We start from the raw sequence: 27,687 nt of genomic DNA on the forward strand, positions 1-27,687 counted from the left end.
TGGCAACCAAGTCAAACTCACTCATGGTTTTACCTGAGGGTCTGGGTTTCAGATTTTCCAAGGAAATCTAGGTAGCCGTTCATTAAAGGGTGGTGACCAGAGAGCTGTCAAGATTCAGAAAGGACCTCTTTGCAGAGGAATTCTGTTATTTTACCTCCTCTGGCGTTTGCGAGGGGAAGATCTTGAAACACACACCCCTTGAAACCTTTAGGCTCAAATCCCCTCAGTGGTAAAGAGAGTTACTGGCTAATCCAGGACCTGTTCATTCCTCTCAATGCAGGATTTCACCCTCATTGCCAATCTAATCCTTGATAGCCCTCTGGCCAACTCCCTGCCAAAGTAGGTGTGATGTCTCCAGTGCTTTGGCCTGTTTATAGCTGACCAAACACCAAGCTTTTCCTGCTTTCATCTCTGGATCATGGTGGCTCCAAACCTGCCCTGATTTTAAGTATAAGATTTACAGGGTTAAGCAGTCCTGGTAAACTCTTGAGGCATAGGAATAGCAGCAGTCTGATGAGTTTGGTACTCACAGAACAGCCAATGCAGGTCACATCTCAGCTAGCGGACAGGCTCTGGCCCGGGCCCCTGGATCATGACTGGACCCAAGTCTCCTGAGTTTAGGTGACTGTGCTTCTTAAGTGCCCTGATCCTGATGGCTACCAGGATGGCAGCCATTGTTTCTTCCTAGGCAGGACCCGTCTGCTGTAGCAACCCCCTCCAAAGGCACAGTAGCTGACCTGCCTGCTCCTCCATTGAGGGTGGGCATATGCGAGGGGTGCAGGTGGTCTGGCTGCAGATGCTCTGTCCTCAACAGCCCCTCAGGTAGCTGGGATGACCTGCCTGTCCTTGGCTTGTGTGGAAGCATGTTTGGACCTCCCTCTTCCGAGTCTGGAGTACGGGTCTTGAAAGAACACTTTCTTCCTTTTCCTCACCTAGAGATGACCTGAGGCCCTTGGTAACTAGCTTCCCAGGACCAGTTCAGAGGCAGTTCACTTTGCTTCTGAACCACCTCTTGCTTTCTGCCTAGGGGTGGGGCAGGCTTCCAGCCCTTCAGGCTAGTCACAGCACAAGTCAGGAAAATGGTCTTAAACCCAAGGCCTGAGAGTCTTGGTGGGAGGCTTCTGAATGTGCCAGTCTGTTTATTGTTCTCCAGCTAAGGAAGCTGAAGTTCAAAAAGGTAAAATGCTTCCTAACACAGTTCAGCCAGTGAATGGCAGATGCAGGATGTGAACTACTCTGCCCCCAGAGTGCACACATCTTCTGCGGGCACACACTGCCTGCCAACTCAGGGGCTCCTCCCACCTTCTAGGGATCCCATCCTTTTTCTGGGCCTCTGCCACATAGCTACCCAACTGTCTCACAGGCCCACAGAACCAGACAGAGCCAGGACAATAGTCCAAAGTTGCCTTTAGTATGGGATACAAAAGTAGAAAAAACAGTTGAGGCCTAAGGGGAGGTGGAGTGGGGATCAGGAGAGCAGGACTGCTCCTCACTATCAACCCCTCCCCCCAATATCCTGGTCCCTGTCCTGAAGGAATGTAGGGCGAGGGGAGGTGAGTGGTGCCTGGGTCTTCCGTGTCCCCCCAGAACAGCAGGCCGAGGTCACCAATGCCTGGAAGCCCGTGAAAGGGAAGGTGTATGAGCTGGGGGTGGAGGGAGTACCACAGCAGATTCCCTGAGAGGCCAGGCTGTGGAGCGTCACACCACGGAGCAGTCCTCAACCAGTGGGCCCAGGGCCTGGACCATATCTTCACGGCCCAGGACAGCCAGCGCATCTGCTAGCACCCTTAAGGCTGGCACCACTGCCTTCTTGGACAGCCCAGTACCTCAGCAGGGTATAGGCTGGCGCCTGGCTCTGAGCCATGGTCTCCACTGCCTCAGCCTGGTAGCCCAGGTGGCCCGCTAGGCCCCGCCAGCCTGCGTCGGGTTCACCCGACGCCTCCAGGAGCTGTTCCACTTCCTCCTGCTGCTGCCGAGGGAGATGGAGGTAAAGCCAGCAGCCAAGTTCAGGATGTGGCCCTGGGATGGGAGACATGAGGGACACGTGAGGGTTAGGCAGGCTTTGTGGTGGGGCAGAGCTAGGTAGGTCTGAAGGACTACAGTTTGGGGAAAGGGGCTCACCCTGGCTGGGGACACAGGGCTCCAGGCTGCTAGGAGAGTCCCGGAAGACACTGCTCTCCCCATGCATCTGGTCCCTGTTGAAGGCCCCCAGCTCTGCAGTCTGAGCTTTGGCCAGCTGCTGTCTTTGTTTACATGAGCACGAGCTGTGGGGAGCAGGGGGAACCTGCCAGCCTGCTCCAGCCTTCACGGAGACAGAGAGGGAGCTGGTTGGGAGCCCAGACAGGGAGGGAGGTTACCAGAGGGCAATGCCCAGACCACACCTACCACTTGAAGGCCACGTAGGCAAGCAGACCGAGGACCACAGAAGCCAGGAGGGCACAGTAGACAGGGATATTGCTGCCCAAGGCCCCTGGAGGCTCAGGGGGGAATGGGGAGGAGGTACCGGGGGCCAGGGCTCCCCCTGCCCCTACCAACACCCCTTCCCTGTCCCTGTCCTGCTCCCTCCAGGACTTATCTGTGGAGGAAAGGACAGACAAGATCAGGGGCAAGGAGGCAGCAGACATAAGACTTTGCTGCTAGAAAGACTGGAAACCATAGTCCCTACTGTGTAGAGTCAGAAGTTCATACCATGGCGTCAAAAGCTGACTGGTTCGTTCCCCACCCTCATCTCCCACAGCCTCCCCTTGGCTCGCCACTCTTGGACACCTAGCCCTTCCCTGATGTACCTTCTCCAGGCTTCCAGACCTCTGCTCTTGCTGGTCTACCTTTGCCATCTGACAAACTGGCAGGAAATCTCCTACTCTGGGAAGTCTCTCCTGATCTCTCCCAGGCTCCCTTTTCTGGCTCCTGGTGCATCTCCTCTGCCTACTATGGCACTAAAGTGTGTCCTGTCTCCCCCACCAACTCTGGACTGTGAGAGCTCACTGATTCGTTTTGGTCCCTGTGGGAGCCTCTGTGCACAGGAGACCTTGTAGATTTTTGCAAAATAAAACTGACCCGGAAGGCAAGGAAATGCTGCTGCTAACTTCTGCCTGCAGGCCAGTTATCCCCACAATCCAGTGCAAGAAGGGCACAAGAAACAGGGACTCCAAAGCCTGTGACTGGACTTGTGCGTGGCCTGCAAGGCCAGGGGCCCATGGATACCTCTCATCCTACCCTCTCAGTGTCCAAAATCTGGATCAAGAAGTACTTACCCACATGGACCACGCCTTTCCTGTGGCTGGAGTTGTGAAGCATGGTCCTGCCAGCTAGCAGTGCCCCCAGTGCCTGCATCTCTTAGAGAAGGGCTTGGAATGTCATGGGCAGCACTCAGAAAAAGGAGCTGGGAGACTTCTCTGAGTCCAGAAGGGGCTGTGTATAGGGACATGGGGGAAATTCCTCAAGACTGAAGTCAGGAGTCCCTTGGGGTAGTCTGTCCCCCTTTCCTGGCTCACTTCATCCTGATTCATTCCAGGGCTGGGTACCTCCCCCTCAATCTCCCCAGTCACCAATCTGGACCAGTTTCCTCCAGTGTCAAATGGGATGGAAGTGATATTGCTGGCTCCAGCTGGCCAAAGCGGGAGGAGACCATATTGCAGCTCTGGATGGAAAAGGGCACACTGGAAACCACCGTGTCTCAAAGACCATGGCAAACCCCTGGTCTGAGTCCAGGGATGGCATGGGGAGACTCCCATCCCCATCTAAGCCAGAGCCAGGTAGAGACTTCCTGGCTGGTAGGGGGCTTTCCAAAGTTCTCAGCAAGAGCATAGTCCCTGGAGTGACGAAGCTCCCACTCCTGCCTCTAGGGTCAGTGTCCAGCCCTCACCTCCTGCTCAGGGGCTCGACAGGAGGGTTCCTTGGTGGGTTCAGCAAGGGCAGACGGCATGTGGGCCCAGAGGCCCCCCTGGTCCTTTCTCATCTGGGAATTTGGAGAGGGCCTGGAGGCCAGAAACCTGAAGAACACTCAATCCAGGACCCATCTGTACTTACAAGGCTGATCCTGCTGGGACCTACCTCCTGAGGCCCGGGGAAGAGACCCTGGTCTGGGCAGAGGAGGGGATTTTGCCTGGAAAAGGGACAGAGATGAGACCTGGGGAAAGGTCCTCCAATTCCCACCACATCCACATCCCACCTGGTCCCACCCAGGCACTCCAAACTCACTTCCCTCCACAAGGCCAGAGGCCCATGTGTATGGCAAAGCACACAGTCGGCAAGTGGGTTTGGCACTGAGGCTGTGGTGACCCTTGCCACCTGAAAGATGTGTATGTACATTTGTGTCACTTACCACATAAGGGGCCCTTTCTGGATCCGGGTTGGCGGGTGAGCTTGTGACTAACGCTCGCAGAGACAGCCAAGCCTTGTGCCTGACCCACCCCGAGCTGTGGGACCGGAGCCTCTACCAACTCCCACACACACCCATCTCGAGGCCCACAGAATATGCACACACGCCCATACTACCCCGACTTCCCACAGGCAATCCAACCCAGAAGCCAGACCACAACCGCACAGGATTTCAGGTCTAGAAGTGGGGGGCAGAGAGGCAGTCTCGGCTCCCTCCGTCCAGAAAGACCCGAAGCTCTGTCCCCAACACGCTTCTGACCTGTGGGGCCCGACCCTCCGCGGGTCCCAGGATCTGCTCAGCCGGGCTGGACGGGGCCTCCAGGCCTTGGGCCGGCCGGGAAGACAGAGCGGAGTCCCTGTGGATACCAGGTTCTTACCCGCCCGAGGCTAAAGCTGCAGCGCGGACAGGAGGAGGGCTGGACACCGAGTGGGCGGGGCCGCCCACGATCTTGCCCCGCCCGGCCCCAGAATGCACACACGCCGTGGTGGTGAGTGGTGAGCCCGAAGGGGGGCTGCGTGCAGCTGCCAGAGAAACAGCGGCCGGGGCCCCTAGGGACAGGGGCGGTGTGGTTGGGGAGGGGACGGGTCGCCGCAGGTGCTCATGGACCAGGGGCACGCTAGCCCGGGACTGTGGCCAGGGCGGGTTGAGACGCCGCGCGTGCACACATGCTTGGAGGCGGAACAGCTACAAAACTAGTCCAGGTTTATTGCTGAGATGCGAGAGTGCAGGGCCGCCCTTCGGATTAAGGCCACGGCCCGGCCCCAGTGCTCTGCCGGGACGGGGACTTGGGGGGAACCTGGGCTCCCCACCCCAGGCTGTGCAAAAAGTGCTGTGCGGCTGCTAAGGCCAGCGCTGGGACTCCGGGCGGCCCCTCTGCCGGCGAGGGGCGGGACTTCCTGGAGTGACATCGCCCACCAATCCCTGAGCTGGGCAGAGGTGGGGCCCCGCCCACCCCCTGCCCCAGTGTGGGCTGGACGTCGCCCTCTCCTTGGACTCCTGGGCGGGGCCCTCCCCGTGGCGAAGCCCGCTGGGGGGCGGAGCTGTGCGGCGGGCTGGGGCGGGGCAGGCTGTCAGCGTGCCTCTCCAGGGTTGTACTCTGTCTCCCCAGAGGACACCTGGGAGATGCGCCGAGAGGACCGCCACAGCTTCCGCGCAAACTGGCTGCTGCGCACCTGGTAGAAGCAGGAGCAGGCTGGGGTCAGCCAGGACCGTCGCTTCCCCAGCCCGTTCGAGGCCCTCCCTGCCCTCACACTCACCTCAGAGGGCTGCCCTGCGCCCACCACGATAAGCTTGCCGTCTTCCAGACCCACGAGCACGTGGCTGCGCTCCTTGGTCACAGCCACGCTGCGGATGGGCACCTTCATGGGCAGGGGAGGCGCGGCCGGCAGCAGTCTGGAGGGAGGGAGGGGATACATATATACAAACTCGCAACTACAAGGAAGCTTTGATCCAGCAGATAACTGTCTCTCCATTCTCCCATCTACCTCCCAGTCCTCATTTGAAGGATGACTCGATTAAAATCCTGACACAGAATGGGACCTCCCACAAGTGTGTGGCTAAGGGAGGCCCAGGGCAAGATCTCCCCATTGGGGGATGGGAGGACAGGTGAGAGGCCTTGAAGAATGTGTCCACAGACATGTAAAGGGGATGTGGGTCCACGGGGGCACCTCCTAGTGTCCTCTGCCAATGACCACCACCCTGAAGGATCACAAACCCATAAACAGTGGGGCTCACTTGTTCAAATGGAAGATGTGCAGGGCACACTGGGCTGTACCCAGCAGAACAAAGTCCTCCGTCACCGCGAGGGCTGTGGGCTGCTCTACCAAGGGCAGTGAAGCCCGTAACCTCCCATTCACCGAGTACAGGTGCAAGGAGTAGGTGACCTGCAGGAAGCAGGAGGTGTCAGCAAGGACAGAATCCCAACCACCCCGATCTTGGCTGGGCACCCCTTTCCTGTACCTGGGCCCCCAGATGCTCCCGCGCTGAGCTCTGCACCAGGATCTGGCCCTCAGACCCCAGCGCCAGATGGGACACAGGTCCAGGCAACGTGGCTCCTGGGGGCCTTAGTGCGGCCATAAACTGGCCACGGCGTACAGTGTGGATGATCACAGTTCCATCCTGCAGGAAGGCAGCTTAGGGTGCTAGGCAGGGGTGTGTGAGCTCCAGGGGCAGTGCCCAGCAAACAGCCTCCCCTGGACACAGGCAGACACACACCTCGGATCCAGACACCGCCATGTCAAGTTCAGTGCTGATGGCCACACAGCTCACTGCAGCCTCATGCCCGTATAGGACCTGCACAGGCTTTGATGCCAGCCCCACCGAGAGACCACCCTGTGGGGAACACCGGAGCTGGCTCAGGACTGGGGCCTCCCACTACCTTGGCCCCTGAGTGAGAAGGCTAAAGCTCAGAAAAGTTAAGGTCTTGTCCAAAGCCGGAGAGCTGGAGGGCTGTGGAGCCCCAGACTTGCTCATGGTAGCAGAGGGAAGGGGAAGAGAGCAGGGCAGGACTGGAGAGGCCCACTGAGGGGCAGATGGACTGCAGATCTGGACTATGGGGGCCCCGGAGCGCTGCCACCCAGCATACCTGCTGCAGGAGCCGCCACACCATGCATGTGGTGTCCCGGGAGCCTGAGATGAGGTAGATGCCACAGGTGTCCAGTGCAAGGCAGGTTACTACATCTGAATGGAGAGGGGAGGGGAGGGTACCAGCAAAACAGAGTGGTTACCCCCTCCCTGGCCAGCCTTGGAACCCTACTCCCACCTGCACACCCCGAGCTCCAAGACTGCACATACCGAGGTGGCAGCTGAGCTGCTTCAACAGCTTGCCCCGGGGTAATGCAGTCACCCGCAGGCTGCCATCCCAATGGCCACCACTGAACACCAGCTTTCCGTCTGGGGCTGCTGCCAGGGCCTGCCCACTCACGCCACTGCCTGGCACCCAAGGCCCACTCAGCAGTCGCTGCATCCTGACCCAGTGAGGAGGACCACAGGTAAGGCCAGGCCACACAGGAGAACCCAGGCCCTCAGAAATCTTGGCCAGAGCCTGCAGCTGGCCCTCATTCTGTTTGGGTGGGGAGATGACTTGGGGTGCTGGGTATTTAGAGCCCACCCCTGCCCACAGCCCTCTTACTTGGGGTTGCCCACGGTGGGGTCTTTGCTGAAGCTGAAGTAATTGCTTATGTTACGGTCATAGGGCAACCAGCTGTGGGTGCCCAGCAGCCCATTGGCACTCACGGTCACCTGCGGGCAGGAGGGGACAGAGGTGGGTTTGGGGCAGAGTCAGAAAGGTGATGGAGCTGAGATGGGGCCCCACCCAGTGCACTTACCAACAGGTCTGCAGAGCCCTGGGTGATGAAGGAGTGGGGCTGCCGGTGGGGAACCAGGGCCAGCACTAGGGGCACGCCATCACTGATGACCTGCAGAGGGCAGAGCAAGGCTACAGCACCTGCTCCCTGGAACACGACTCAGTCCCTGGCCCTCAGCCCCCAGGGGTCACAGGCTAGGCATCATACAGACAGAGGTCCCTCAGAGAAATAGGCATCAGAGACCAGTGTGCCTTCAGGGCATCTCAGAAAGTGAGTGAGAAACCAGATGGATAAGGCAGATCCTTCCAGGGTGTCAAGCTTGGTTTCAACTGTGGTCATCCCAACCCATTACTCCACGGCTCTGAGCCTGCTAGCAGGAGGAGAGAAGAGCCTAAACACATCAGACTTGGGGGCATTCTGGGATGCAGATAGGAAGGTGAGGGAGAGGATCTAAGGCCCGACTCCCTCCTTCTGGTCTCCCTCAGGATGGTCAGGTGAGTCAACACCTTGTCCTGACTCTCCCTCACTCCCATCTCCTCTGATGTTTACCTCTTTTTCTAAGATGTCTTAGCATCAGTGACCTTGATTTAGGTTTTCCATCTGCCCCAAGAGATTGGTAAGGACAGTGGGATTAAACGAATTTCACCAAATAGGAAGTCGAGACCCTGCCTCCTCTCACCTCTGCGAAGAAGGCCTTGAGCTGGTCCAGGTGCTGGAAGACGCTAGGTGAGTTAGTGTCCAGACGTGCAAGGCGTTGGGCTGCTTCCTCAGCTGAAAGCCGAGCCGGATGTGGCTCCTGTGGGCAAGTGGCTGATCAGCACTGTGGCCAGGGCATCCCTGACCACTGTCTTCCAAGCTGGCCTTACCTTCAGCAGCTGACAGGGAGTCTGCCCGAAGTTGCTGATAATGCCCTCCAGAGCCTTCCGTTCCCGCTCATCTGCCACTTGGTCCAGGTCCACGGCCCCTGAGCATCAGACAGGAAGGGCAGGTCAGTCGGGACTCCCTCTGTGCCCACCGCATCCACCCCTCCTCTGTGCCCCGGCTCCCGCTTGAGTCTAGGACACTGCTCACCCTCGTAGGTGCAATAATAGAAGACGTTGAGGGCCTCCTCCGCAGCTGGCCCCCGCTGCTTGTAACCAAAGATGAGGTCGATCCACTCGTGCAGGTGGGCGGACACATATTCTGACTCCTGGGGGCGGGGAGGAGGCAGTCAGTCCGGGAACGGCTGACCCCCGCCACCAAGCCTGGCTGCCCGCCTGTCTGCGTGTGCTCATCTCACCAGAGCCCGGCGGTGCTGCTGGATGAAGTCCTCAGGAGAGCTGGCCCATGGGGGCAGCACCACGTCGCCTACCTTCTCGTTGGTCAGCTGCAGGCAGCCCAGGTCAAAGCCTGGCACAGAAGACTGGGTCAGCTGTCTCTCTGCGCCATCTTCACCTGCTCCCTGGCCACCGCCCCCAACCAGAGCTCTCCGTCCCCACGCCTCCCGCCCCCACGCCAGCTCTTACCGTTCTGGTTCTCCAGGAAATCGGGGAAGTAGAAGAACTCTGGGATGAGCTCCTTCACGTCGGCTGGGCTCTCCAGGCGGGCCTGCCAGGCTGCTGCCACCGAGTGGAACTGCCGGTCAGAGCAGTCAAAGCTGGGGAGGGGCACGGGCCAAAGTGAGGTGGAGAGAAGGGAGACAGCGGGGGAGAAGGTGTGGCTGCAGGAAAGCAGGGAGCCAGAGGGTCCAGGATGCCTGGAAGACCCACCTCTTCCCTTCATCCACCCTGCCCTGCCCTGCACCATCTGCCTGCCCCTCCGCACCGGCCACTCTGCAGCTGGACGTGCAGGGAGGTGAAGGGTTCCACGCGGATGAGGTAGTGCATCACACCTGCCGCGTTGGAATAGTGGGTGCCATAGTGGAATTTGTCAATGGTGCCCGCTGGGTCCTCGAAGCTCTCGTACCTAGAGCCATAGTTGGGGGGAGTCAGCAGAAGCCCTCCTCTTGTCCATCCCAACCCCCGAGCCCAGCCTCGCTCAGGCACTCACTTCTCTCTCACAAGCTGGGCATGCTTGGGATTCACCACACCAATGGGCTTGGACAGGTCCCGGAAGACGACTGGGTTGCTGAGGTCCAACGTTGGGGACACATAGTCCTGTAGGACCCAGGGGAACTGGCCGCCCACCCGGGCAGGAGCTGCATGAGGGTCCTGATGGCCTACCTGCCCTGCCCTCACCCTCAAGAAGACGGGCGGAGCCCGCAGGTGGGGACGCATCACATGGAGGGGCTGCAGGGGAGCCGGAGGGACTGTCTGGGACAGGATTCCCTTGGGGGAGAACAGAGGCCAGGCCTCAGACAGCACCCGCCCAGGACCAAGCTCAGGGCTCGGCCCACCATCAGAACCCACACTTGGGTGAACCAGGACTGGCGGACCAGAGGGGTGGGGGAGGTGGGGAGCAGGCCCTCACCACAGGGTACTGTGACAAGTCATTGTAGGTCCGCCCCGCAATGGTGTTGAGTTGCATCAGGTACTCGAAGTTGGAGATCTCACGCTGTACCCATTTCTGGGGGGCAGAGGCAAGAGGTGAGCCCGCTGGACTGCCAGCCCTCCTCCCAACCACAGGGCCCTGACCTCACCCGATCCTCACACTCCAGGGCTCTCACCTGGGTAAGGCCTGAGGCACGCAGCATCTCCTGGGGGGAGCGGCTGCTCAGGTAGCCTTGGGTAGGGGGCCGCAGGCGCAGGAGCCACGAGTACACCTGGTTCCGTACCTGGGTGTGGGGTGGGATGGGGCAGGGTTGGGGCCTGGGGGCCTGGCACGGAGATGAGGCCGTGGCCCCACCCATCTTGCAGGGGAAGTTGAGGAAGTAGTTGGCCTGATCAATAAAGAAGAGCTCAAGCGCCGAACGGCGCAGGTTGAAACGCCGCAGGTGGACCTCGCGGAGCTGGGCCAGTGGGCGCCGGAAGTCATGGCCGATGCCTGTGGGGACGGACAGCGAGTACAGGAGTCACTCGCCCCGGCCCCACCGGACCCCAGCCATCCCTGCCGTCCCTCCGTCCCGTTCCATCAGAACACACCCTCCTCGGTTTCCACACGCTCAGCGCTGCCGTCGTAGAAATACACGTGCTGTGTGGTGACCTCCAGCAGCCCTGGGACCACAGCCACCACTGTGACCAGCTGGCACTCAGCTGACAGCACCAGCTTCTCGTGCTGCTCATCCAGTTCTGCGGCCTCCAACCTGGGGGCCAGCACCCACTTTAGGCACCAGACTCTGGGATCCCCTTTCTGACCAGTCCAAGGACCACACTCTTGGAGTGCCACCAAGTCATGAGGTACACAGCTCATGACTCCCAGAGGAGGAGGAGCTACCCAGGGTCCAGACTGACCACAGTCTCCGCCCCGAAACCTGGGCCTCTGAATGTCTTGCCAGGACACCAACCCCCGTCCCCAGCTTCCCTCATTCAGCCCCTGCCTGCTCCCATGGGCCCCCATCCTAGTCTGGTTTGTGTTTCTCAGTCCTGCTCTGGGGTGCCGAGCCATGAATGAGCAACTATCCATCCTTTTATAGCTGTGCCCAATACCCCCACCTGATTTTGGACCATCCCTTTCAGCAGGAGGGGAAACAGACTCCGGAGTCAATCCCACCGCCGGCCAGCACACACTGGAACAGACCCGTTGCCCCCAACAATCAGCTCTTTCCCAGCCCCACTCACGCGGTCTCCAGCGCAGCCAGCTCATCCTCACCCAGCTGGTCTTCCTGCAGCTCCTCGGGTAGGCTGCTGACTTTGGCCTCTTTGGTCACTGCTAGAGGCAAGGAGGCCTCCTCTGTGGGTGTCAGGGGGGCCTCACCTGCAATGGGCCCAAGGGTGCTCAGCCAGAGAAAGACAGGACAGGGCGTACGAGGTTGGGTGGACCCAGCTCAGCACACCCTCTCACCCAGGTTGTCGCGTAGGGCACTTGCTTCCAGGTGAGGGTTGAAGTGATGGTTGGGCACCAGCTTCAGACGCATGCGCGAGTATGTCTCCGCACTGGAGAGCTTCCACCGGGGGGTGGGCGGGTCCCTACAGATATGTCCCCAGTGATGGTCACGGGCAGGGGGGCAGAAGGCTGTACACCTCTGGGTTCCTCCCAGGCTTCACCCACAAAGGCACCCTCCCGGCTCCTCCCTCCCAAGCCCCACCCCACCCAGATTCCACCCCGAGCCCCGCCCACCTCAGGGCCCAGGCCCCACAGGGGCTAGAGAGCTGACGCCACAGCGCCCCCCAGTGCAGCAGGGCGGTCGAGTGCTGCGCTGCCTGCTGCTTCAGGGCCGCTGTGTACCGCAGCCCCTCCAAGCGCGCCCGCCGCTGTGCAGGTTCCAGCACCAGCTCCTGAGGAGGTGGGGAGGGGAGGGGGGAGGAACGGGTGAGTCCCGCTGGCTGCTTCACGTGCTGTCCCTGTTTCTCCACTCCGTCCCATCAGCCGTCCTCTGGGCCCACGTGTGGAGCAGCTCCCCGCCCCCCGCCTCAGGTCGCACACCTGGAAGGCCCGGCGACCGCGTGCCCGCTCCCGCTGGCGCCGCTGCCCACTGCTCATGAGCATGTCGTAGCAGGCATTCCAGAAGCCTGACATGAGGTCGTGACTCTTAGCGTAGGTGTCCATTTCGAACTGCGACATGGTGGGCTGCACCTGGAGGATGGGACAGGGAGAGGAGAACGGTGCTCGATGTGGGTCCCCAGCTCCCACTTCTCTGCCCGTGCCCCCTGCTCCAGGCACCTGCTTGTCGATGAAGTGACGCCATTCGGGGGTGGCACAAAAGGCCTGGAAGTCCTCGAAGAAGGTGGGGCTGCCGTTGGTGGGAGGCAGGGAAGGCAGCCCCCACTGCAGCCCCAGTGGCCCGTAGGCACGGTTCAGCAGTGTGCGCACCAGCGGTACCAGCCATGAGCAGCGCTCTGCAGCAGCGGCTGCAGCTGGGTGCTCCCCGTCCCCGGTGGGGGTCTCTGAGGGTGGGGTGTTCAGCGCCCGTGCCAGCACCGCTTCCAGCTTGGACAGCACATAGCAAGCCTCCTCCCGGCGCATGGGCACTGCAGTCTGCAGCAGTGCATGCAGCTTCACATAGGCCTGGGCGTGCAGCTGTGGACCGAAGGGGTGGAGGTGTCACCAGCTACTCCCAGAGTTCCCTATACCCACCACACACCCTCCCCTCACACCCACACTGTGCTCACCTGTGGGTCCTCCAGCAGAATGTAGCCAAGCACGAGGCGCAGGCCGATCTGTGCCATCTCTTGGAGATCTGATGTGCCATTGGCCAGGTGCAGCCAGGCCCCCAGGCGATCAAGCAGGCTGCACACACCTTCAAAGAGCTGCCACACACCATATATTCCAGGCAGCCATCACCAGAGGAGGCCAAAAGCCCATGGGGCGAGAGCAAGGTAAGGTATGGGCTGGAGGCCAGGGAGGGTTTGTACATACAGATAAACCTACGCTCACAGATACTGGAGCTGATGCACCCATGACGGCATACGTGTACTCATCTACCTCCCAGACCAGATGCCCTCAGGTGCACAAGAACACTGAGCATGTGCCCCTCTGAGCTGTCATACCTTCTCACTCCACAGCTCCTGGTTACCGTGGCCCTCGGCACACAGGAAGTCCTGCAGCAGGCGCAGCAGCCAGAGCGCCTGCTGGGTGAGGCTGGCTAGGACCCCAAGGGGTGCCTCCTTGATGTCGGTCAGGGCTGACTCCAGCATCATCTCCAGGAGGCTGGAGGGGGGTGAGGGACTCAGGTGTCTACCTGACCGCCTTCTTGGCCCCAGGTTTCCCCAAGGCTCTTCCCCCTCCTGAGTCACCCCCTCACCTGCGCTTGATGCAGTCTGGTGGGCGCACAAGCGTGGCCGAGGCCCCCAGCTGGGTGAGCACGGAGAAAACCTGGCCGCGCTCCCGCCAGGCAGCCTCGTCACTGCCATCCACTCCCCGCCAAGTCACCGAGAACAGCACGTTGGTGAGCAGGTTACAAAGCTCCTCCTCACAGGTTTGCTGCGGACACAGTGGGTGTGTGGGGTGCAGGCTGGGGAGGGAGGCAATCACTGCCCCACTACCATCCCTGTTCAGCACGTCCGCCCACCCACTAGTAGGGACAGCAGGAAGCAGAGCCTTTGGCCAACAGCCGAGCCAGTCTGGTGCTAAAGGCCTAAACAGATGGTGTGGGCCTCAACCACTGCCCGAGTTCCAGGGAGGATCCTGGGATTCCAGGACTCCTAAGAGGAGACGAGGCAGTTCACACGGTTACCTCACAGTCCTCACAGGCCTCAAGGACTGTCCTAGAATTCTCTGCAAGAATGCCACAGAATAAGCAGACACCCATCCCCAGATCCAGAAGCACAAGGCAGGACCCTTAGAGCAATGCTGCCCATGGGCCCTGTAAAGTCCCTGCCTCACAGGCTCTCGAGGGCCTTCTGAAGCCTGGTTAGTGCCCCCAATTCTGTCTCAGCATGACTTGCCCTGTTCCAGAACACCCCCCACCCCCCAGGGAACACACTGCAGATAAAAGCTACGAGGCGGCAGCTCCAGACCCAAATGGCAGTTGTAGCCCTGATGTCAAACAGGGCAACACCTTTGGAAAAGCTACGCTGCCTGCCCTGTGTCCCAGAGGTGCCCTCCCTTGTTGCCATACAGTGGTAGAGGGTGGGCCTGCCTCACCTGAGGGTTGCTTGTATTAGAGGTGTCATCCCCACTGATGGTGGGCTCTGGCAGGCTGCCATCCTCCAGCACATTGGAGAGACTGGAGCTGTGGCGGCCCTGGGCAATAGGGAAGGACCGGGGCCCATCCAGCGGGGAAGGTGTGCCAGGCTGGCTGGCTGGAGTGAGAGTCCCACTGCCACTGCCACCGCCAGCAGTATTGCCTGAACTCACACTGGCCCGTTCCAGGCCCAGCTCCAAGGGTGCAGAGAATGGGGAAAGAGCCTGGTAAAAGGCGTCAGGGTCAGGGCAGGGGACCTCTGCGGGCAGGAAGACGTCCGAAGGCTCAGGTGACTCAGTGGGTGGCTTGTGTAAGGCTGGCTCCGGGGAGGTGGGTGGCTCGGGGGTAAAGGGCAGGGGACTGCCAGCTGTGACGGCTTCCAGGACAAACAGCCGGGTCAGCACATCCTGCCAGCCGGCCTGCTGGGCCAGCAGCCGCACTATGTCTGGCTGTCCGTAGATGAGGTGGAAGAGCTGCCGGGCCAGGGCACAGCAAGTGAGGGACTCATCCGACAGCCTGCCCCAGCCCCTCCTCCTGGGGCCTTTGCATGAGAGGCCTCCAGAGACCCCTCGTCACAGGCTAAGTCCACAGGGTAGAAGCCGCCCCCCCAACAAAGCTTTCACTTCCCACTCACCTGACGACAGATGTCTAGGCGGATGCTGAGGTCAGCCTGGAGGGACAGCTGCACCACAGCCAATAGATCTGAGAGATTCAGGCAATCTGGGAAAACGGCCAGAAAAGGCCTGAGGGACTGACCCCAGAGGGGGACTGTGCTCCTCTGCTGGCTCAGCCTTGGTCCCTTGGTACCAACACCTTCCCTATTCCCACCTGCCCTGGTTCCTGGATCCACATCACCCCTCTACCTGGCCTGCCTCTTGGCCCCAACCAGGTTGTACCTGCCCCCAGGAACAGCTTGAAGAGGCCCTGGCAGAGCTGGGGGGAAACGGCCCCCTCCGGCAGGCAGGCAACGAGACCCTGGAGGCCACACTCTCGCAGCCGGAGCCGCTGGCGGCTGCGCTCAGGTAAGCGCTCATTCTGCTGCAGTCTGCGCAGGATCTGTGTAGGGGTCGTAGGGGGTAGGGGTCGTCATCACGGGTTAAGAGTTACTGTAGGAGGGTGAGTCACCACACAGGTGTGTGGCTTCAAGAGAGGCCTGCAAAGGCAGCTTCACCCACCAGACTAAGGCCTTCTGCACCTCTCTGGACTCAGGCGGGGGCCCCAGTGAATTAGGATGCCAGGGTCAGGAGTGAGCTGAGTGTACCTTGCAGACTCGGTCGGGCAGCAAGGGCATGGGCCTTGGCCGCACCAGCAGTGCCAGCAGCACCTCAAGGTTCCCTGGCTCTAGCAGGAAGACAGCCAAAGACTCCTGTGCTGGGGAGCCCTGTAGCAGTGCCAGCAGCAGGTCCAGCGCACCCAGTACCTGGAGATACAAAGTCTCACACTGAGCCGGCCACCCCCCCAACCCTGAATGTGGTCCACACTCCAACCCTCCCCTTAGTCTCACCCTCGCCAACCTCCAGCCTACCTGGCCATCATCACCCGCAGCCGCCAGAAAGTTCAGCACCACCTGCAGGTCATCAGCGGAAGAGCTCCGCACCAGAAACTCCCGCGCCAGGCCCAGGAGTGAAGTCTGCACCGTGCGCAGGTCATCAGCCGCTAGGGGGCGCTCCCGCTGTAGGCTGGGCAGGTCCCAGCAGAAACAGGCACCCAGGGTCAGAAGAACACAGGGGCATGGAGGGGAGAACAGGGCAAGTGGGCAGGTGAGCTGGGGGACTGAAAAGACCTGCCCGCAAGGCCAGAAGCTGCAGTGTCAGCACCCCACCCTATCTGCCCCCACCAGCCTCACCTGTAGTGAGCGCGCAGAGCATCGAGGATGAACTGGACCCCGTACTTCTTCCGCAGCTTCTGTCTATGCTCACGGACTATGCTAGACACGTACTGGATGTGGCCTAAGTGGGAATCGGCAGAGGGCTCAGGCTACCTGGCTGAGCCGGGTCCCTTCCATCCTCCAAGACAGGGGCCATGCCCCTGCCAGACCTCCCTGCCCACCTCCACCCCCGACCAGGAGAGGGTCATGGTCCCCTCAGATGCCTCAGGGCAGGTATGTCCCCTCAGATCACCCACAGGGCTATAGCTTCTCAGAACCTCCACCAACATCCTGCCTGGCGGCATCCCCTCACCCAAATCCCCACACCTACCCAGGCGCACAGCAAAGTCGCTAAGTGTCCAGAGGTGAAAGTTGAAGAGCAAATGCTGGTAGAGCAGGTACAGGAGGGGCCCACTGCCCTCGGCTGCCACCTGCTCCATCAGAAGCTGCGCAGACATGAGCACATTCATGTCCATGGCCCAGCTGGGGACCTGGGGGAGTACAGAGGAGCTGGGGTGAGATATCAGGCCCTGCCCGCCCACTCTCAGGCCTCCCAGTTTCCACCGTGCCCTGCACAGGCAGATGGACACAAGCATCCTGCCTGCTCAAAACGCTTCGGTGGCTCCCTGCTGTCTCTGAAGCGCAAGCTCCCAGCCTGCTGTGCAGGTGTCCTGCTGTGCTGCTACTTCCCCCAGACCCTCTCAGCCAAACCCTGCCCAGCCTTTCAAGGCCCTGCTCCAATGCCATCTCTCCCAGGAGGCCCTCCCTGACTGATGGCATCAGGCTCCCTTTCTTGGTCCCTCCAATCAGTCCCCTTAGTCAGACAGGGCAGTCCCCTCCCCGCCTGCCCCAGCAGGCCCCACCTTGCGCAGGAGGGCCCCAATGATGGCAGGCCCCTGGCACTGCACCAGGCTCTCCTGGTTCACAGCATGGCCCTGTAGGAAGTTCCGCAGCATCAGCAGAAAGGCAGCCACTGCATTCCTCTCCATTCGCTCCTCTACCGCCACCAGGAAGGGAACAGATGTACATCAAAGGCCTGCCAGTGGCCACAGAGACCTCAAACAGTTCAGCCCCCCGACCATGCCAAGATCTCCTCCCCCCAGTTCAGGCACCAGGGACACTTACCTGAGGACTTGCCCAGTGGGAGCAGCAGTCCCTGGGTGGTGTTGTGGCCCGAGGTCAGTTCGGGCCCCACAAGGTCATGTGTTTCTGCTGGACCTGCCTCGGCTTCTTGGGGCTGTGTAGCCACTCGTTCCAGCAGGGGCAGCAGGGCACCCATGCCTCCCACGCAATTCACCACATCCTGCGGGTGGGGGCCACCATGAGGGGGCAGCACCCAGCCATCTCGTGCCCCACTCCATCCCAGCAGACCCCCCAGCCTGGAAATCTGGGTCTCCTCAAGACCTCCCAGGGCGCAGTGTCACTCCCCAGCCCACCCTGTACACATGTGCACGTGCTCATACTTCCTGCACACACTGCTCACGTGAGCACACACCTTCACATCCCAGGTCTCCACCCTGTGGCCTGTCAGGCGACCATCCAGCCCATGACTAGGGGACAGGTCCAGGCAGATGTTGTTCTTACAGGCCTGGGGACAGGGAGTGAGCAGGCAGCAAGGCTCAGTGGAGGAGGTGGAGGGAGGGAGAGGATGGGAGGCAGGGGGAGGGAGCGGGATTAAGCCAACTGTCCACCCCCCCACCAATACCTGAGGTGAGTAATGGAGGAGCAGCTTGGTGCCAAGTTCATGCAGTTCACCCTCGGGCTTGAAGGGTGCCGTCTCATTGGGCCCTAGGGGGGTGGGTAGGGGGGCTTCAGACCTGGCTGGGCTTCTGGCCAAACCCCACCCACAGCCTGCCTCTTCTCTGCCTGATCAGAGGACAGACTCGCCCTCCCCCCAGGGATAACTTCCCCCTGCCAGACCCCTCGTTTCTGGCCTCGGCACTTGTTGAGACCCAACCAGTTGGGTCCTGGGGCAACGCGGTAGGGGCTGGGGCAGGGCACGGGGACGGCGCCGCATACCCAGGGTGCATAGGACCCGCAGGGCTGCCGCCTGCAGGGCTTCATGGAAGATGGCCACAGCCCCTAGCTCGCCCTCCAGGGATGTGGGGCTGCCCCATCGAGTGTCCTGTGTGCCTGCGAGGGTGGAGCTGATGCTGCCCTCCTGCAGGGGGGCCACCAGCCCGGACCCCCAGCCAAGCCCTGTGGTGGCCGGGACTGACTGGGAGCGGGTGAGGGAGGGGTGAGTGTGAGCCAGGGCAGCAGGGACGGGTGGCGCAGGCAGGCCCGTGGTGGTGGTCGTTGTGCGGTGCCCAGCAGAGCCGATACAGCAGGAGGAGAAAGGCTGTGGGGCCAGGGTTGGGGGAGTGGTCAGGTCACAGCAGAGCCTGGGGTTCCACCTGCATCCAGTTCCTCGGTGACCCCCAAGGCTGCACAGGCCCCAGAGGCCGAGGCCTGTGGGGTGGGAGAGGAGGAACACGGGGCTCCAGGCCCCACCCTGTCCAAGTGCCCCCAGCTGCCCAAGCCTCCCCAAACCCTGCCTGGCACACCTCACTAAGGGAGGGGCAGCGAAGGGGTGCCGTCTTCACCAGATAGCCGTCTTTGTAGACATGCACCAGGTTCTGGCTGAAGGGCCGGCGCCCGGGCACATGGACAATGGCCACACAGTGCTAGAACAGAAGACACATCAGGTCACAGGTTGGGACGTGGTGTCCCCTCCACCTCCCTGGGCCACATGAGGACGGAGGCTCACCCAGGCAGAGTCGGCAAAGGACACTTCAGGCAAGCTCATGGTCAAGTACTCCTTCCGGGTGCACACGGCCACCACCAGGGTCCCAGCCGCCGTGAAGAAGGCTTCAAACCCTGAGCCGCTGCTGGTGAAGAAGCTGGGGGCAGGCCACGCCAGTTATGCCCGCTGGTTCTCCTGTTCACCCTGGCACCATGCCCTGGTCCCTAGCAGTCACCCACCTGTACAGTTGCTTTCGCTGGAGTGGCCGGGTGGGGGCCGGGGCAGGTGTTACAGCCATGGGGTGCAGACACAGCCAGGCATGGAAGGTGAAGCCAGGTCCTGGCCATCGCTGCACGGGGGGTACCATGATACCCGCCATGCTGGGCGTGAGGTCAAAGTAGCACAGGGCTCGTGCCGGGCCCCGGTGCCGGGCCATGCCTGAGAGCGCGCGGATGATGGCACCTGCGTGTCGGGCATCCCCGGCCTCAGTTCCACCCGACCCTGAGTCCAGCCCTGGCGGGGGACGAAGCAAGCGACGGAGCTCCAAGGGCCTTAGTGACACGTGGCCCAATGCTTGCAGCAGCGCCAGCAGCTGCTCCTGGCAGCGGGCCCCCAGGGCTACCCCCTCGCTGAGCGTCTCCAACAGGCAGCCCACCAGACCAGCCTGGACACACGTGGCACGGCTGGCAGGGCAGCTGTCACAGAGCCACCAGAGGCGCTGTGCTAGGAAGAGCCGCAGCTCAGCTGTGGGCAGTGCTGGCAGCCACCGCATTAGCACCAGCACTGGCTGCTCATTGCGGATTGGTGGTGGTGGACACGTACTGTGGTTGCCTTCCACAGCCTGCGGGTGGAGAGAATGATAGTTCCTGGGCAACTGGCATGGAACAGGCCACCCTACCAACAGTGGGACTTCCTGTCTCAGTTTACTTGCCTACAGCATGGGAACACAACGTGTGCTACCCCATCCAGCTCACAGGTTGTGCTAGAGGCTCAGGAAAGCCAGAGGTGCTCAGACAACCATCGCTACCAACAACAACCCTTGGCTTTCGGTCTGGGTTGGCCTAAACCCCAACTGCCTATTCCTAGGATCATCCTGGGGCTTGCTAACATGCAGCAGCTTCCAGGCTCCATGCAACTCAGAATCCTCACCCTGACACACAGGGTCAGGCCCCAGGTCACACATAGTCAACATGGTCCCCTAAGGTGGAGAGCTCACCTTCCGTGATAGCCCTGACTCAGTCCTGGCTGCCCTTGGGACCCTGCCCCCAAGCCCTTGCCCTCACCATGTTGAGCAGCTCTTGCAACAGTCGATGGGTTGGGGGACCTTGACTCTGTAGCACCTCTTGCAGGTGAGGGTAGCCGATGCGCTCCTTAAACACCTCCTGTGCAGGGATGCATGGGAAAGGAGTGAGTGTGTATGTGGGCCCCAGGGCACACTCATACCCCACGGGAACCCTGGAGGAGGCATCACCTTTCAGGGCCCCCTTGCCTGGCTCTGCCTCTGGTCAGTGCTAGCACAGGAATAGGTCTACCTTGGAAGGCTGCAGATGCTGGTCAGCCACAAGCATCCTTCCGCCCTCCAGCTCTGAGCCAGGATGGCCAGCTCCCAGGACTCACTAATGACCATGCTCGCCCAGGGGGCTGAGCCGTACCCCAGTGGGCAGGATGGTCACCTCCCCAGCTCACTTGCTCTGACAGCCATCAGCCAGGCCTGTTCTAGAGACAGTTGGTCAATTTAACTCCCATCCCACACCCCGACTACAGCAGGACCGCAGCATCCTCACCTTGGCGGAGGGGGAGCCGCTCATGATGCAGGTCAACACTCTGACTACATGGACTGCAATAGCGTCTGTGTCCTGGTCCAGTACCTTGGGGTGGGGAGGGGCAGTCAGGAGAGGCAGGTGCCAGGACGTCACAGCTGGCAGCACCCTGCAGTAAAAGGGGTGCAGGGACAGGAACAGATGCCCCAAGGCAAGTAGCTGAGCTGGCTTGGGGCCCTGGGAGTGTGGCAACACTGTCTGGGCCATATAGTGCTAGAACAGAAGCCACCAGGCCCTCTACCCTTGCCCAAACTGCCCTGACCCTCACCCTGACCTTGGGGCCCTGTCTGAGCAGCTTGGTAAGGCCCACTCTGACAGAGAAGCCAGGGAAGAAACCAAGGCTGGGAAGGGCCTCACTGGGAAACTGGGACAGATCACCAGTGAACCCTTTGGCCACAGCACTCTCCCCTCCACTGTCCAGTAGGTTTATGGGCTCCGGTCTCCACCCATCCCCACCCAAGCTGAACACATGTGCAGGCAGGCTGGCAAGTGCCCCATCACCCATGATGATTGACAGGGGGTTGGGGAATTTAGGGACAATCAATCACAGGATGTTAGAACCAGAAGAACCTTCGAGACCTTTAAGTCCTACCCTGCCCCATTCCCCTAGATCCAGGTGGGGATACTGAGGCTCACCCTGGCTGAACCCAACAGCCAGAGGCATGCTACTCCTTCACCCTGCCCTCCCGAGGGGCTGAGAGGTCAGGAGGGCTTGGAGAGTTTGTCAGCAGGTGCCAGGCTGTATTTTGGCTCCATGGGGCCCTTGGTCCCAGCTCTGCCTGACTCCCCAAGGGACCTCAGGCAATCTCTTCCCTCCTCCAGGCCTCAGTTTCCTCATCTGTAAAAAGCAGGGGTCTCACTGGCCTTGCCTACTTTGTAGATGAATGGACATGCAGGTTCTCGGAAAACAGCCAAGTGCAATAGACACACAGGGCTGCTTCATGAGGACAAAGCCAGGGTAGGGCTCTGGAGGTGGGGGCCCAGGTGTTGAGCCACCAGAGAGAGGGTGCCCCATGCAGAGCCCCTGACACCCCGCAGCCTCCTACAGCCCCCATGCAAGGTGAGGTAGGGAGCACGGCATGAGGGCGTGAGGGGATAGGGAACTCCCAGTGACCTGCTTAGGGCAGGTGAAAGGATCTAAGCAAAGAAGTGGCCCCATGTGGGGGACCTCCTTCTCTGTGAGTGACCACAGCCAAATCCCTGAGTGTCTGGCCTCTTGTTTCCCCTTCTGTGCAATGGGGGTGGGGTGCTTGAGTATCGAAGGTTCCTTCCAGGTTGGCATAGCCAAACCCCAGCTCCCAAGACTAATGCAAGGCAGGGAACAGATCACAACTGTGCCATTTCCTAGGATTAGGATTGGGAAGGTAGGTGAGAAAGCATGGGGGACCCAGCCCCATCACTAGGCTATACCAGGCCTGGCATTTATCTGCTCGTTCCCCCTGCATAGTGCAGAAAGGCTCAAAGAGGGAGCCCCGGGGGGTGGGTGCCCAGGGACGTGGGTGCCTGAGCTGGTCAGCCCCAGGGTGGTACCTTCTGGACATCGGGCTCGGTCAGTAACCAGGTAGCCAGGTCACTGTCCCCCTCAGGGGGCGCCCGGGCCTGCAAGTACAGCTGTCGGGGGCGGGGGAGGCACAAGGTGGAGGAGGCAGAGGAGAGAGAAGATGGGGGAAGGGTGGGATTAGAGCAGGACCTGGGGCAGTTGCCAGGGCTCCACCCCATAGGAAAGGATGCGCCCTGAGCCCCAGGCCAAGTGCCCCATCAGGCACTAGGGAAGAATAGGGGAGCTGAGCCACCCATACCCTGCCCAGAGGGACAGAGCTGGGGGCAGATAAGTAGGCAGGGATAGGCACTGCATCCAAAACAGCTGAGCCTTCCTCCTGCCCCTACGTTTGGGGTTGGGGAAAAGGGAAACAAGGGGCCAGGGCTGCTCCCATCCTTCTACAACACCCTCTTCACGTGGGGTCCAGAGCCATCCTGAGCCCCAGGCCCTCCCACTGAAGTGCAAGCCATCCCACCAGCCCAAGTTTGCTCATCAGCAGCTCAGCATCCACACGTGGTGCCCCCAGCCTCTGGGGTCCAGGCCCCCCACCCCGGCCTGGGCCCCGCCCACCTTGCTGTTCTGGATGAGGCGAATAAGGTGTTCAAAGCAATTGTTGCTGAGGAAGGTGGCCTGCAGCACCGGCCGGTCCTCACATGCCAGCATCATGGGGATGGCGTCTGTGGAGAGGTCAAGGGTCAGCCCTGCCCAAGCCTGTCTCAGCAGCACCTCTGGTCAGCCTTAAACCTTCTTCCCATGCTGCCCAGGCCAGCCTTTCCATCATCACTTGGGCCTTCCCCTGCTAGTGCCACCTCCCCAAGAGCCCAAGAGACTATACCCACCGAGCATGCTGACTCGCAGGGTGATGAGGGCCTCTTCGGGGTCCAGGCTTGGCCCGGCCGGCCAGTCGGCATTAAGGACACGGAAGTAGCCCTCAAGCAGGGCTCGGAGCTCTGGCCCCCGGGGGGGCGTGCGGCTGGTGTGCAGGACATGTACTGCACCCACCAGTGCCTCCAGTGCCAGCGGCACTAGGCGGGGGTCCTGGGCTGGCCTGTGGCCCCAGCCCCGCACCACATCCAGCAGGCCCTGAACAGTGCCAGCGCTCACAGCCTTCTGCCCGTTCTCCTGCAGGTGTGGGCAGAGACGGGCAATGGGCAAAGGGCTCAACCAGCAGAGAGACCCTGAGACAGCCACCCTCAGGCCCCCAGGCTCCTCCCAGCCTACCTTCCCTCCTGCAAGGACAGCACCAAAGAGATGGATAAGACGCAGCAGGAGCACAGGAGGCAAGTGATCTGCATCCTGCAGGCTCTCTGGATGGGCGTGGGGAGCAAGACAATGTCACAAAGCTTGCAGGGCTGTGGGTCCAGGGGACCACACAAGAGGTGGGTGCCCTGGGGTGGAAGTCAGGGGCTGGGTCAAGGAACAGGGCTGGGAGGCCCAATCTGAGGGAGAAGACCCGGGTTCTGTGCTGGGAGTCTAAAATGTCATGACTCTATGCTAGGAGGTCTGAGGAGGACACAGCCCTTCGGTGGGGAGCTTGTAGGGGACATGGCCCTGCCCTGAGAGCCTAGCCAGCTCCCTGGAACCTTGAGCCCCAAAATGAGGACCCCAGGGTGAGCACCCCCCATGCACTTCCCCATGGCAACCCAGGGTTTCGTCTCTTAGATGCACGTCTCCTGGTCCCACTGCTCTGTGATGGTTGGAATATCCCGTGACCGGCTCTGGGGGCCCTGCCGTACCTACCATACAGATGCTCCACACACCATCCCCCTACACCCTCACTGGGGACTTCTAGGGGCTTTCACAGCGTCATATCTGGGAGGCCCACCTGGCCCTGCTCCAGTAAAGCTGGACAGGATGCCAGGACACGAACTGAAACCCAGAGAGCAGAAAGGACCAGCCCTGGGTCACATGAGTGTGTGGGCGTTGGAGGGGGGGAATGCAGAGCTGCCTTGATACCAGTGGGATGGGGTGGGGGGGCCTCCCGGGGAACAGGGCTTTCAAGGTGAGGCCTGATAATGCAGTTAGCCTGGAAAGGGAAAGGAAACAGTGTGGGCAAAGACCAAAGGTGGGAAAACTAGCTGGGTTCTAGGAATGAGAGGACAGGACCATGGCTGGAGAGCAGAGAGCAAGCGGGGCTGGAAAGGAAGGCTGTGGAGACAGTTGGATTCTGAGGGTGTCAGGTCCCCACTGAGGAATTTACAGTAGGGGAAACAAAATCCAGTGTGTTTTAAGAAGAGTACTCAGGCTGTGGGAGAACAGAGGCAGGGAGCTTCCCAGGGGCATCTCCCCTCTTGGAGCTGTTGCCCCCGTTCCAAACCCAGGCCCGCAGCTCCCTGGTGCATCCCAGAAACACTGAGATATTTCCTAGGCCACCACCTTCCCAAACCTGGCCTGTCCCTGTCCAGACAGCATCCTGCCACGAGCCCATCTGAAATCCTGGCCAGTGTCTTCCAATGAGAGGAGAGAGGACACTCAGGAGCAGAAGGTACCCAGGGAGAATAGGTGGCCAGAGATGTTCTAGAGGGTCAGCTTCCCTGGGAGTATGGGAGCAGGAAGGGGAGACACCTAATGTAGACACTGTCTTGTGGAAGAGAGGAGACTGGGTGGAGCTACAGGGACAAAGAGATTGGACCAGGGAGTTTTAAGATGGTCCAGATCAGAGTGGGGTACAAGCAATGGGGGGGTCCCAAGAGACAGGAGAGAAAGGGGAAGGGAAATCGATTCCCCCACAAAAAGAAATTACTCATTTTGTGCAGATATGCCTTTCCTCTCCTCTCTGCCCCTGAACTCCTACTTGCCTTTGGAAGCCCACTCAAATTCCACTGGTTCTCCCAGCCCTGAGTGCAGCCACAAGTGGGCCCTATCCTGTATATGCAATGGGAAACCAAAGGAGGGGGCTCATGTTTGGGGGCGGGGCCAGGTGGGCCGGGGGTGGGGCCTGACCTCGGAAGAAGGTGCTGAATCCACAGGGCAAAGCCGCAGGAGGGAATTTGTACTTGCTCTTCTCCTTGGAGCTGATGACCTCCCTGGCAGGTGGGGACAGGGTGGGCAGGGGCCGAGGTGAGGCCAGTACTTCACTCCTCCTGCATCATCCTCCCCTCAGCAGCCTGCACACCGGCCCCTCCCACCTCTGCACTTTGGCCAGTGCGGCCACCCCCATCCTGTCCCGGGCCTCCCCTGGGTCCTCCGCCTGCGGGCCACCTCTCACCCACTGTGCTGGCGCCGCCAGGTCTGGTAGGGGTCGAAGAGGCCCTCACAGAGGAGCAGGGCATGCAGGGCTACATTTTCCAGCTGGGACCCATGGCCCTTCTCCGGTGGTGGGGGTCCTTTCAGCTGTAGGCATGCGGAGAGGGTGAAGGGGGTTAGCTGGGCCGTGGCTACCACCTGCCAACCTCCAGGGTAGAAGCCACCTCACCTTGGCCACCAAGCAAGTCAGCAACGCCAGCACCCGGGGCACCAGCACCTGGCCCCAGCCTGCCTCTACATTCTCCGGGTTCCTGGGAAGTGAAGGACGGGAGAGGTCCCAGTGACAAGCCAGCCCCCGCCCCGGCCCACAACTGCACATTCTCTCACTGTGAAGAAGACAACAGGGACCCACCTGCAGAGGATGACGAAGAGCTTGAGCAGCAGCAGTGCTTGCCCCAGATCCCCCTCGGCCAGCTGCTCGGCCAGCACGTGCAGCGCATCCTGAGGTAGCAGCGGCACCTCCGCGCCTGCCTCTTCCGGCCTGCAGGGAGTGGGGTCACTAGGCACCGAGCACCCCTCAGTCTCCCGCCCTCCATGGAGATCCAGCCTCACCTGCGTGGCTCCAGAGAGGATAGTGAGATGCTCTTCTCGAAGGTACCCACAAAGGCCTTCAGCCACTGCTGCAGATAGCCCAGGTCCTTCTACAGGCAAAGGAGTTCGGGGGAACAGTGGTGGGGGCAGAAGGGGCACAGTGGACAGGGGAGGGACAAGGGGATGTGGACAGAGGTGGAAAGTGAATGGGGGTACACAGAGAATGGAGGCAGAGCAGTGGGGGGTGGAGAAAGAGAGGGATGGGTGGGAGAGGAGGACAGGAAGTGGAAGGTGAGCATCAGAGGACTGCCTTACATATTGACCACTCTCTCAGGGCCCCCATCTGCTTTTCTCAGCCTCCCAGTCTCCTCTCCCACTTCCTGAACCCTTGGGGAGCCAGGCAAGCCTGACACAGGCAGGGGAGGGACTTAAGTGTATACATTCCTAGGGCATGGCTGTGGTTCACAGGGGTGCTGGGGCTAAAGGTCTCCCACTCACCAGCCTCCCCGAACCCAAAGCTATGGGCTGGGCTCTCGCCTGCTACCTTCTCCCAACTCAGCAGCCACCACCTCCAGGAAACCTTCCTCGACTCTATATCCCAGGCTGCATGTGCACTATCGACCAGGCAGACCCACGCACACACAAATCCCCCACCTGTACAGGCAAAATGCCCTGCCTCACCCTGGGAACCTCCGCCCACACCCTGGCTGGTTACCTGGACCCCAGGCCCCAGAGCTGGTTCCATGGGTAAGAGGGACAGCGGCTGAGCCCGAGTTTGGGCGCCACCAGCCAGGGAAGCTTTGGTGTGAACGGGAAACGTCCCCTCCCACCCTGGCCCCCGGGGCAGGAAGCGCAAAGTCACGGTGGGGGAAGGGGGCCGCTTCCTCCCGGCAGACCGCAGGGATGTGGGAGGGCCTGGGGCACCCAGGGCCCAGCAAGAGAAGCTGTGAAGGACCCAGCCTAGCACAAGGGGTGGGGCCTGCAGTACAGAGGGGCGGGGCTCACATTGCCCTGGGTGGAGCTTGTGGACAGAAACTAGTTCTACAGGCATGATGTCCAGGAGAACTCAGGGATAGGAGTCACGGCAAGCCTATCCAGGGATAGGCTGTGGCCCCTGCTACTACAGTGCCCTTCATTCAAGGCACCCACAGCTCCCTGACCTGGTTCCAAGGCCTCAGGCCCAGGCAATGATGTTGAAGGACTCATCCATACCTCTGCCCCACCCTCTTCCCGCATCCAGGCTCCCCATCTGGCCCTGCTGGTCTCTTTGCTCCAGGGACACAGGTAAGCCCTGGACTAGCCCTAATCTGTTCTAACCTCTAAGCCCCTCCCAAGGCATGGAGTGGGTGGTGGCCTGGATCTGAGCTCCTCCTTCCAAACCCCCCCCTTCCCTCCTACCACACCAGCCCCATCTGGAGCACCCACCCTAACCAGCAGGGCCCAGAAGGCAACTTTCTTTCCCAGGGGCAGGGGGGAAGGACAGGGACTATACTGAACATGTAGGGGCAAGGGACACATCACAGACAACACCCTGAGACTGCTCCCCAGGTGCCACGGACCTCAAATCAAGGA

The 27,687-nt window shown here is 60.9% G+C and overlaps 2 protein-coding genes across 8 annotated transcripts in view; both read right to left on the reverse strand.

Moving 5' to 3' along the window:
- Positions 1-1,392: 1,392 nt before the first annotated feature.
- LOC131764119 (death domain-containing membrane protein NRADD-like) lies at positions 1,393-5,351 on the reverse strand. 3 transcript variants are annotated; one of them, XM_067044451.1, is made up of 6 exons: positions 4,640-5,351; positions 4,054-4,105; positions 3,255-3,411; positions 2,386-2,575; positions 2,122-2,264; positions 1,393-2,019 (listed from the first exon to the last, which is right to left on the reverse strand). In XM_067044451.1, the coding sequence occupies exons 3-6, from the start codon at positions 3,331-3,333 to the stop codon at positions 1,751-1,753; spliced, it is 681 nt and encodes a 226-aa protein (XP_066900552.1). In that variant the 5' UTR covers positions 3,334-3,411; positions 4,054-4,105; positions 4,640-5,351; the 3' UTR covers positions 1,393-1,750. The 3 variants fall into 3 exon arrangements, with proteins under 3 accessions (XP_066900552.1, XP_066900553.1, XP_058933108.2); XM_067044452.1 differs by lacking the exon at positions 4,640-5,351 and having other exon boundaries at positions 2,122-2,302; positions 4,054-4,307; XM_059077125.2 differs by lacking the exons at positions 2,386-2,575; positions 4,054-4,105; positions 4,640-5,351 and having other exon boundaries at positions 2,122-2,324; positions 3,255-3,509.
- NBEAL2 (neurobeachin like 2) overlaps positions 5,067-27,687 on the reverse strand; it is a 30,366-nt gene continuing 7,745 nt past the window's right edge. Inside the window, exons 1-54 of one of the 5 annotated variants that reach the window (XM_067044449.1) lie at positions 26,831-26,911; positions 26,137-26,225; positions 25,937-26,065; positions 25,754-25,835; positions 25,547-25,671; positions 25,282-25,364; positions 23,560-23,645; positions 23,178-23,460; positions 22,909-23,015; positions 22,329-22,409; positions 20,763-20,846; positions 20,262-20,360; positions 19,218-19,819; positions 19,003-19,135; positions 18,800-18,919; positions 18,273-18,594; positions 17,959-18,041; positions 17,749-17,841; positions 17,379-17,556; positions 17,117-17,250; positions 16,585-16,744; positions 16,233-16,335; positions 15,912-16,065; positions 15,648-15,806; positions 15,283-15,442; positions 15,021-15,106; positions 14,347-14,859; positions 13,505-13,683; positions 13,251-13,410; positions 12,873-13,010; positions 12,424-12,780; positions 12,187-12,336; positions 11,881-12,038; positions 11,605-11,729; positions 11,382-11,517; positions 10,746-10,906; positions 10,331-10,647; positions 10,135-10,230; positions 9,715-9,839; positions 9,490-9,630; positions 9,192-9,322; positions 8,966-9,075; positions 8,758-8,875; positions 8,553-8,650; positions 8,366-8,482; positions 7,708-7,797; positions 7,512-7,621; positions 7,175-7,347; positions 6,966-7,060; positions 6,596-6,712; positions 6,341-6,499; positions 6,116-6,264; positions 5,638-5,773; positions 5,067-5,553 (exon numbers count right to left, since the gene is read on the reverse strand). In XM_067044449.1, coding sequence (XP_066900550.1) covers positions 5,452-5,553; positions 5,638-5,773; positions 6,116-6,264; positions 6,341-6,499; positions 6,596-6,712; positions 6,966-7,060; positions 7,175-7,347; positions 7,512-7,621; positions 7,708-7,797; positions 8,366-8,482; positions 8,553-8,650; positions 8,758-8,875; positions 8,966-9,075; positions 9,192-9,322; positions 9,490-9,630; positions 9,715-9,839; positions 10,135-10,230; positions 10,331-10,647; positions 10,746-10,906; positions 11,382-11,517; positions 11,605-11,729; positions 11,881-12,038; positions 12,187-12,336; positions 12,424-12,780; positions 12,873-13,010; positions 13,251-13,410; positions 13,505-13,683; positions 14,347-14,859; positions 15,021-15,106; positions 15,283-15,442; positions 15,648-15,806; positions 15,912-16,065; positions 16,233-16,335; positions 16,585-16,744; positions 17,117-17,250; positions 17,379-17,556; positions 17,749-17,841; positions 17,959-18,041; positions 18,273-18,594; positions 18,800-18,919; positions 19,003-19,135; positions 19,218-19,819; positions 20,262-20,360; positions 20,763-20,846; positions 22,329-22,409; positions 22,909-23,015; positions 23,178-23,460; positions 23,560-23,645; positions 25,282-25,364; positions 25,547-25,671; positions 25,754-25,835; positions 25,937-26,065; positions 26,137-26,225; positions 26,831-26,860 — 8,226 coding nt within the window. In that variant the 5' untranslated portion in view covers positions 26,861-26,911 and the 3' untranslated portion in view covers positions 5,067-5,451. Of the gene's footprint in view, positions 5,554-5,637; positions 5,774-6,115; positions 6,265-6,340; positions 6,500-6,595; positions 6,713-6,965; positions 7,061-7,174; positions 7,348-7,511; positions 7,622-7,707; positions 7,798-8,365; positions 8,483-8,552; positions 8,651-8,757; positions 8,876-8,965; positions 9,076-9,191; positions 9,323-9,489; positions 9,631-9,714; positions 9,840-10,134; positions 10,231-10,330; positions 10,648-10,745; positions 10,907-11,381; positions 11,518-11,604; positions 11,730-11,880; positions 12,039-12,186; positions 12,337-12,423; positions 12,781-12,872; positions 13,011-13,250; positions 13,411-13,504; positions 13,684-14,346; positions 14,860-15,020; positions 15,107-15,282; positions 15,443-15,647; positions 15,807-15,911; positions 16,066-16,232; positions 16,336-16,584; positions 16,745-17,116; positions 17,251-17,378; positions 17,557-17,748; positions 17,842-17,958; positions 18,042-18,272; positions 18,595-18,799; positions 18,920-19,002; positions 19,136-19,217; positions 19,820-20,261; positions 20,361-20,762; positions 20,847-22,328; positions 22,410-22,908; positions 23,016-23,177; positions 23,461-23,559; positions 23,646-25,281; positions 25,365-25,546; positions 25,672-25,753; positions 25,836-25,936; positions 26,066-26,136; positions 26,226-26,830; positions 26,912-27,687 lie in introns of those variants that run through there. The other 4 variants (XM_059078152.2, XM_067044450.1, XM_059078153.2 and 1 more) reach the window with 4 other exon arrangements.

This window comes from Kogia breviceps, chromosome 10 (assembly GCF_026419965.1).
Source record: "Kogia breviceps isolate mKogBre1 chromosome 10, mKogBre1 haplotype 1, whole genome shotgun sequence".
In the NCBI taxonomy this organism is placed as follows: Eukaryota; Metazoa; Chordata; class Mammalia; order Artiodactyla; family Physeteridae; genus Kogia; species Kogia breviceps.